Source organism: Peromyscus leucopus, chromosome 7 (genome assembly GCF_004664715.2).
Source record: "Peromyscus leucopus breed LL Stock chromosome 7, UCI_PerLeu_2.1, whole genome shotgun sequence".
In the NCBI taxonomy this organism is placed as follows: Eukaryota; Metazoa; Chordata; class Mammalia; order Rodentia; family Cricetidae; genus Peromyscus; species Peromyscus leucopus.
In genome coordinates, this window is record NC_051069.1 from 33,575,565 (window position 1) to 33,585,427 (window position 9,863).

Sequence of the window (9,863 nt, forward strand, 5' to 3'; positions counted from 1 at the left end):
ACGAAGAATCATTCAGTATCTTTCCTTTGGTGACTGGCTTATTTCACTTAGCATGGTATCTTCCAGATTTATTCATGCATTTGGAAACTGAAATGATAACACACATTAATACAACAATTTTCATGTTCAAAAGTGTAGATTTACAAAATCCTAAAATACACTAATAATTCAAAATGATTTCTTAGAAGAAATGGTGTATCTAAAATGAGCAAAGTGGTAGGAACATATGATGAATAGCACCTGGTGAATTGTGTTTAGTTTCAGAGTATATTTTATGATAGAATTTATAAATTATAATTATGCACTATAATTGGGGAATAGTTGAAAGCAGCTTACACTTAGTATGTATGTAACTAGTAAAAAATTAAGATTGCATTTATCATGTTATCTTTGAGAAAAGTACTGTAGCCCTGAATTACATTTTGTGTTAACATCAAAATCTCTCACCACTAAACACACTATAAGAAACGCTAACTCCAAAACATGAGACCTATTTTCAGTTTATGAAACTCTTATCATGTCTTGAGAACAGAGTTCCTCCAACATTCTGGGAATGGAAGGTGCTAGAACACATGGAACTCAAATACTCACTTTCTCTCTATTTGGAAACCAGGTGTGCTTTAGAACAAAAGGATCCCTTCAGTGAACTTGTGCTTGAGGTTGTTGGTGCTGGAAGTCCACAGTGAAGTCCTCTGGCTCTTCTTTACTTATGGGCTCACACCTCATATTCTGAGTAGTTCTTATGAACATTGCAAATCCATTGCCATGATTCTCCTCACAGCTTCCTAAGTCACCTACAAATCTTTTACAAAGATTTTAAAGTATAAGAGCTGTCATAAAATATGTAGAAGGAAGCTTCTTCTACATTCCCTGTCCTTGGGGGTGAGCTACTAGAGAAGTGCAATTAGAATTTCCTATAATATGCCTTGTATGTCACTCTAACCCCTTGGGTTCAATTCTCTGTGTTTTGAAATTGTCGAAATCATTATGTTAAGGGCTAGAAATTAAGCCCCAGCAGACATCATTGTAAGGAATCTTTTTATTAGCTTTGTTTATTTATTCATTCATTTATTGTGTGTGTGTGTGTGTGTGTGTGTGTGTTTGTGTGTGTATGTGTGTGTGTGTAGGCATGCATATAAAGGCCAGAGTACCATTTGTGGCAGTCAGTTTTCTTCTTCCACCATGTAGTTCCTGGGGTCAAATTCTGCCTATTAGCCTCAGCAGTAGGCACTTTTAACCACCGAGCAATCTCTCTAGTGTATAAGAGATCTTAATGACAGTCCTTCTCATCTGAAAACAATCTAAAATATTTGAGGCCATAGTGTCAATATTTTCCTATTTATTTAAGGCTTGAGTAAACAATTAATAATCTGTAATTGTTATTATAGTTTGTTATTTTTATGTTTCATTATCATTTTAAAGACAACTTGATATGTAATTTCAACAAAGGAGCTGAGGATGAACATTTCTTAAGTAACTTTCGAAGTGAGTAGAGATTGAAGAATTAAATACAAAAAGAACTTTGCAATCATTTTGGTCAATCAAAATGTTCATGGAATGGCTTCTTTTAAGGGTGTGGGTGGGATATTCTGAAAACACTACTGCCCAAGACATAGATTCAGTTAATAAACAATAGGGAAGCAGATAGTGGCAACCATGTTTCTTGAAATGACAAGTTATGAAATTACTAAATTAGCAATGAGAATTTCAAAAGTGATCCATATGGCTTCATTAAAGAGAGTAGGAAACTGTTGTATAAACAATGTTTATCTGATTATACAAACAAATATATATGCAAACACAGATAATGTAAACACGTCTTCATATGAGAGTTTGTATACATACATGTATCTCCTAGTTTAGACAGTTAGAAGCAATGGCACCAAAGTAGTGAGGAGCACACTCAGTTCCCATGGGTGTACCAGGTGTGCAATACTGTTCTCCCACAAACATCCAGAGGGACTTGGAGAAAAATGCAGTAATGGACAATAGTAATTCTGGATATAGACATTAGAAAGATTTTTAGAACATCTTCAATGCCAGGAAGGACACGGACACACACACACACACACACACACACACACAATTATTTTCCATCTAAACAGAAACACTTCATCCCACTCTTCTGCAACAGTCTACATAATTCATTACTAGTGGTCTCACAATTCTCAAAACCATCACAAGCAACACAGATAGGCTCTAGAGGAGCCTGAGATGTAGAAAAACCAATGGCAATGTAAGAGCTAAATGGAATTTCCCCAGGAGGAAAAAAAAGACATTAGCAAAAACTAAGAACAGGCATTTGTTCTTATTTCTCCAGAAAAACTTCATGCAATGTTCCCATAGACCCATGATTAGAGGTGTTGATCCTCAGCTAGTATCTCTATTTGGAAAGTTTTAGAAAAGTTTTATGGTCAAGCCTAGCTGGAATCAGTAAGTGAATCCTTGAATTTATATTACTCTGGCCACTTTCTACATGGTCACTTTCTGGCTTACTCTGGCTTCCAGTTGTCTTTAATGAGACATACTTTGCTTTGTCATCTTGAACCCAGGATCATGAGCTGAACTCTCTGAAACTTGGAAACAAAACAAATCACGTCATTCTTCCACAACAACAGTAAAACAAGCAAACAAACAAAAAGCCCCACATTGTACAATATGCAAACAAAGCAATTAAATATGTGGTGGCAATAATTATTCCCTTAAACTTGGATTGGATTCAATCATTGAAATACATATTTTGAAATTATTATGGGCATCCTTCCTTGAAAAATTAAATGCCTTTCATCCGTTTTTCTTGTACTTTTCTACTTCCACAAATTAGGTAACCATTCAATGACATAATTGGCATTAAGTAATTTAGTGAGCAAAACACCTTCCAGCATCATGAATACTGGTCAGTAGGAGTGAAACAACTAGTTGAGCATCGGCTTTGTTTCTCCAAGTTCCATGACAAAAATAAGCCATGTTCTCAGCACCAGATCCTTACCATTAGGTTATGGAGAGTAACTAATAGCCTCGGCAATAGCCTGTGGTATTTGAGGAAGGAGTTTTTTAAGGGACCCCTTTGGTCAACAACTCAAAGAGATGTAATCCATTCCTGGCACTGGAAGTTTTATTTTTGTGGCATAAGATATCTAGTTGGAATGTTGTTGTTTTCCTCCTTATATCATGACTCCACTAAAATTCTGGGAACAGTTGAGGGAAGTGAGAGAATATAAATAAAATATATTGTATGAAAGTGTTTTAAATTTAATGAAAAAATAACTTGATGAGATGTATTGAAGGGTTATAAGTAGCTGTAAGTTGTAGTACATGCTGTCATGGGGCTCAGAGGACCACACTGAGACAGCCCAGAGAAGAATATGGTTTTATACAAAAAACACTCTAAAGATGCGACCAGAAAACTGCTACAGTTGATAAATGCATTCAGTACAGAACACAAAATTAACAAGAACAACGCAATAATAGCTTTCTTATGTACAAGTGAAAAACTTACTAAGAAAGAAATCGAGAACACAATGCAGTTTTTTTTTTTTTTTTTCTGAGACAGAGTTTCTCTGTGTAGCTTTGTGCCTTTCCTGGAACTCACTTGGTAGCCCAGGCTGGCCTTGAACTCACGGAGATCTACCTGGCTCTGCCTCCTGAGTGCTGGGATTAAAGGTGTGTGCCACTACCACCTGGCTCACAATGCCATTCTTAACAGCTTCCACAATAACAAATTTTAAAATAAATCTAACCGAGGAAATTAAAAACTTGTACAATGAAACCTTTGAGACACTGAAGAAAGAGATTGAAGAAGATACCACCACATGGAAAGACCTCCCATACTCACAGGTTGGCATGATTAATATTGTGAAAATGCCATCCTACCAAAGACAATCTATAGATTCAACATAATCTCTATTAAAATTGCAAAGCACTTATTCACGAAAACTTAAAAATAATCTTAAGTTTTATGTGGAAATACAAAACAGGCTAGCCAAAACAAATCTGAGCAATAAAAAGTTGCAGTAGGTATCTCCATGCCGGATTTTAAGTTATATTACAGAAATATAGTAATACAAACAGCATGGCACTGACATAAAAACAGTTATTCAATGTATAGAATTGATGACCCCATTAAATACACAATTACATAGCCACCTGAATTTTGACAGAAAAGGACAATATGTATTAGAGAGAAGTTAGTATCTTTAACAAATTATGCTGGTCAAACTGGATTGCTATATGTAGAAGTATGAAACTCTATTCTAATCTCTTCCTATACAAAACTCAACTCTAAATGGATCAAGGAACTCAGTGTAAGAAATGATAACCTGGATAGAGAATAAAGTAGGGAGTATGCTTGAACTCACCGACACAGGAAAGGATTTTTTGAGCAGGACCCTGATAGTGCAGGCACTAAGATAAAAAAAAATTAATAAAAGGGATATTTGATACCAAAAAGCTTATGTACAACAAAGGGTACTGTGAATCTAGTTTGGAAGAAGCCCACAGAATAGGAAAAATCCTAACATCTGACAGATGATTAGTATTTAGAAGATGCAAAAAACTCAACAAATTAAACTTAAATCAACCCAATTTTAAAAATGGGCTCAGAATTAAATATCTCAAAAGATTAAATAAAAATGACTGGGAAATATTTTTTAAAATGTTCAAGCCACCAAAGAAATACAAACGAAAACTCCTTTGAGATTTCATCTTACCCCAGTCACAAAGATTAGGTGAAGAGAAAACTGACAAGAAATGCTGGCATGCAACACTTATTCACTGCTGGTGGGAGTTAAAGCTGTTGCACCACTATGGCATTCAATGTGGAAGTTCTTCCTAAAGCCAGAAATAGATCCACCACATGATCTGGCTATACCACTCTTAGGCATATACCCATAGGATTTCATATCCTACTATAAAATTACTTGCTTATCGCTACTCTATTCTTAATAGCCAGAAATTGGAAACAGCCTAGATGTCCATCAACAGAGGAATTGATAATGAAAATGAAGTATATTTACACAATGAAATATTATCCAGTTGCAAAGAAAAACTAAATTATAACATTCTCAGGTAAAATTCTGAGTGCAATAACCCACATCCAGAAAGGCAAATGTGTTTTATATTTTTTTTTCTCATTTGTGGATGCTAGCTTTGAATCTTCAGATATACGTGTTTCATTTAGAATACCCATAGAGATCAGGGAATTTCTAAGGGGCCATGGAGTGGACTTGGAAGTTAGTTGTTTAAAACTGAAGGGGAATAAGGGAATTGTTAGTGTTAAATACGGGTAGGAGAGGAGAGGGTGGACTAGAGGAGGGAGTATTGTGAGAGAGAAATACTATTAAAGATCTCTTTAAAAAATCATTTAGAAACCTACTGACTTTGGGGATGGAGAGATGGCTCAGTGCTTTAGAACATTTGTTACTCTTGCAGAGGAACCAGATTTGATTCCTAGAATTCACATCAGAATTCACAACCTCCCATAACTCTAGTTTGAGGGGATCTGACTTCCATGGACACCAAGCATATGTGTGGTATACATATGAACATACAAGCAATACACTTACATAAAAAATAAAATGACTAAATATAATTTTAACTATTAACAAAGAAACCTACCTACTACTGTACAAGCTTTCACACATGCATGTATTAATTATAATGGAGTTAATCTATAATGGGGCACGATGACTCTATTATACATCACAGGCTAACAAACAAAAATCCCAGTGCCAAGAATAAGTTTCTTCTTTTGGAATTGTTACCCAGTCAGTTCCCAAAGACCTTCAAACATTAAAGGATTTCCAGTTCTCTTGGTTTCCTTCTAGAACTTGATAATATGTCCCTGTTGCTGAATACACCACACATTTGAATCATAGAAAATAGGGGTATCAAGCTGATACTCAACTGAAAACTTCATTTATACTGGATAGCTTTCATAGTGCTAGAAGGTGTTATGCTGCTAGAGGAGAAATGTAATAATCATTCTTTCCCAGCTATAAATCCTGTGGTTCCTGTCTGGTCTGTCAAGATATACTCATTGAAGCAAGAGTAGCATGAACATCATGGGCTTAATGAACCACTTTCCTGTTGGATATAACAATCATGCCACAAAGTGAAACTCATGCCTGGCCCCATTGCCAGGCTAAGAACCTATAACTAGACAGATTCTTGGCTCTGAGGGAGATCTGCTACATTGACATAGCATTAAGCAGCTCTAATTGAGTTATTATTACACCAAAAGTTTAAATCAGCTTTCAACTCTCAACAGAGAATCTTCTCTATGTAGTAGATACTGATTAAAGCAGAGACCCACAACTGTCGAAGGTGTGAGAAGAAGAGACTGCTCAGCTCTCAGTGGAACATATAAAACACACTCAACCCCTCTCTCAGAAATCCTTGCAGAAGATGGGAAATAAAAAGTGTAAGAGCCAGAGGTGGTAAATGACTACAAACTTTATCATTTAGCAGGGCAGTTGTGGTTGTAACGACATGCATAAAACCCATGCAAGGCCAGGCCAGACAAAACAGCACCATAGACAGGGGAAGTGGGGATGAAGTTCCACCCCTATCTGAGGAGCTATTGGGAATTGATAGCTTCTGGGAGAGAGTCAGTTATCTCTAAGAGTGTAGGCCCTGGTGAGTGGACCATGCTCCAAGAGAATAGTCAAACAACACAATTTGCTTTTGATGCATTTTAAAACAAATAAAAGGAAAGGAAAGGAAGTGGATTTGGTTAGAGTATGGGGGATATGATGCACAAGTTGTACAAAATTCTCAAAGAACTAGTGTGTGTGTGTGTGTGTGTGTGTGTGTGTGTGTGTGTGTGTGTGTGTGGAGAGAGAGAGAGAGAGAGAGAGAGAGAGAGAGAGAGAGAGAGAGAGAGAGAGTCAGACAGACAGACAGAGGAATTTATTAGAAGAAAGTTTTGTTTGTTTTCTTAGACAGTTTTGGAGTTTGAGCACTACTTGTCATTAGTTAGAAAGCAATGTTCTAACTTATTCATATTGATTAATAACCCAAAGTTTGCATTTGAAAGAGGATGTTCTTCATGAATATAAGATTTTATAATGTGGGTTGAAAAATAACTCTCTCTTTGTCATAGGGAAATTAGTGTTAAATTATCAGAAAAGCAGATTTTTATTGAAAAATAATTTGTTTCATACCATATATTCTGATCAGGGTTTGCTCTTCCTCATCACCTCCCCCGGATCCTCCCCACCTCCCCATGCTTCTTTCTCTCCATGGTTAGGAAACCAACAGTCAAATTAAACAAATAAACCAGAACAAAACAAATCAAACAAACAAAAAAGGAAAAAGCACAGCAGGAGAAACATTTTGTGCAGACACACATATATCCACACAAACCCCCCATTAAAACAAAATAGGGAACCATAATATACAAGCAAAAGACCAGTAAGACAAAAAAAAAAAAACCCTAAACAAAGCAATATGAGACAAAGAGCTCCAAAAACACTATTGAGTTTGTTTTGTGTTGGCCATTTACTTACCATAGCACAAAACCTGTATTGAGGAACCTGGACAAATATGTGTCAATTTAATTTATGCAGTTATGTTTGTAATGTGAATTACAAATGGTCACACTATCATATTATTTAATTCTCAATAAGAAAAATTACGTACCTTTATTTCCCCATATGCTCTAATATAGATCTGCACAGTTAATAAGACTTAAATATCAAGCTTTTGTTTTTGTTAAAATTATTTATTTCAGAGATCAAACTTTTAGTGGTTGGGCAGTACACTTCATTGAAAAATTCCAGATAGTCAAGATATTGAGAATATAAAAAGACATGACCAAATGTATTTGTTCACCAAGTAAGATAAGTAATCTTAGCTAAAACAACACATTTTATATATATAAAGCAAAATGAATCATAAAATGCTTTGATGGATTAAAAAATATATTTGTAGGGTTTACAGGTTACTCTCTATAGGTGCACTATGGAACATTCAAGAATTGTCTCTTCAATGTGTAAGAAGTTATAAATCCATTACTCCCTGAATATCCCTTTTTTTTCTACCAAAACAATTACATACTAACAGTACTCTCATGGTTGGACACACATTGTTGTCTGCAATTTTTCCTAAACAAAACTCTTAGATATAGTATATTTTTTGCAATGGTGAATATTTCTTTACACATGGAACTTCTTTTTTTGAAATAACTTGTTTAGAGCAAGTTTGACATCCCTGTTCCTCAGGCTGTAGATCATAGGATTCAGCATGGGCACAACAGTAGTATAGAACACAGAGGACACTTTGCCTTTATCTTTGGAGCTGACTGAGAAGGGCTGCAGGTACATGAATGCCAGGGAACCAAAGAAGACAGCAACAGCAGAGAAGTGGGAGCTACAGGTGCTGAAGGCTTTGAATCTGCCCTCAGTGGATTTGATACGGAGGATGCTAGCAATGATGAAGATGTATGAACCCAAGATGGTCAAGGTTGGAATAAAGATGTTGAAAGCACTGAGGCATAGAAGTACTACTTCATTGACAAAAGTACTAGAGCAGGCAATCTCCATCAATGGGAAAAGATCACAGAAATAATGATTTATTATATTAGACTTACAGAAAACTACTCTTAGCATGCAGAGAGTATGAACCGCTGCACCGATGAAGCCCATGCTGTACACCCCACCTACCATCCAGGAACAGACTTGATAAGACATAGTGACATTGTAGAGCAAGGGGTTACAAATGGCAACATAGCGGTCATATGCCATGGCAGCCAACATGTGACACTCAGATATAACAAAGGCTATGAAGAAGTAGAGCTGAGTCATACATTCCTCATAGGAGATGACATTCTTCTTTGCCACAAAGTTCACCAGCATTTTGGGGGTAATGATAGTGGAATAACAGAAGTCAATGAAGGACAGACTGCTGAGGAAGAAGTACATGGGCGTGTGCAGGTGGGAGCTGAGCAGGATCAGGATGATCATGCCCAGGTTCCCCAGCACTGTGACCAGGTAGATTCCAAGGAAGAGGAGGAACAGGGGCAGCTGCAGCTCTGGTTTGTCTGTTAACCCAGCAAGGATGAACTCAGTCACTGTGGACTGATTGCCTTCTGCCATTTCTTCCTGAGAGTTCTATTTAAGAAGTGAAAAGAAATAGGAGTTAGATATTTATTGTCTTTCCATATATTGAAGTGTAATATAGAATTTAAGTCTTTTGGGACAGGTATTTCAGTTCTCTAACAATAACTTGTATATGTTAGTTAGCAAAAAAATAATTGTGATCACCTAAAATATGGAACATGCAAACAAATAACAGGTAGACCTAAGCCATGTACATTCATCTGTGTTCTATTGCACAACAGTATGCTTGTACTTGGTCCCAAATAACTGAAGAATAGGTATGATTACTTTGATTTTGCTTCCTCTGGACTATTGGTGAAATTATTAAGGCCACTCCATGTAGTTAAAAGGGAGGTTTATTTTGTGGGGGTAACTTACAAGTGAAGGGATAGTTTACAGGGTCTGGGAAAGTTGTAGTGCAGTACGGCGGTGTTCTCTGGAGAACTCTGCTCGGTCTACCTCCAGCGTTCAGGGTCCAGGAACCAAGAGAGCTGGCGTATCTGGATTTGCCTTGTAGGCATTGACAGTTACCAAAGCCTCAATGGGGGTTGGAACTTCCAGATCAAAGCTGGAATGGCTACCCACTACATTCCCCCCTTTTGTCTAAATAAGAAGGTTCTAAACTAATACAAGATTATATACAAAGGAATGGTTATCAAATATTGTCCAGGAGTAATGAGGGATAATGACCTAGATAAGATGGAACTACAACCATTGTGAACAATCTAGCAAGAAACACATACTAAAATCCAGAGAAGTTTAGGT

General features: G+C 36.6%; 1 protein-coding gene across 1 annotated transcript; it reads right to left on the reverse strand.

Annotated features, from left to right (window-relative positions):
- Nucleotides 1-8,156: 8,156 nt before the first annotated feature.
- LOC114691267 (olfactory receptor 150) lies at nt 8,157-9,098 on the reverse strand. The gene has a single exon (XM_028866528.1). It carries the CDS (start codon nt 9,093-9,095, stop codon nt 8,157-8,159), a length of 939 nt encoding a protein of 312 aa, XP_028722361.1. The 5' UTR covers nt 9,096-9,098.
- Nucleotides 9,099-9,863: the final 765 nt, after the last annotated feature.

Coding starts and splice junctions, on each gene's coding strand:
- LOC114691267 (XM_028866528.1), bottom strand. CDS start 9,095: ATGGCAGAAGGCAATCAGTCCACAGTGACTGAGTTCATCCTTGCTGGG.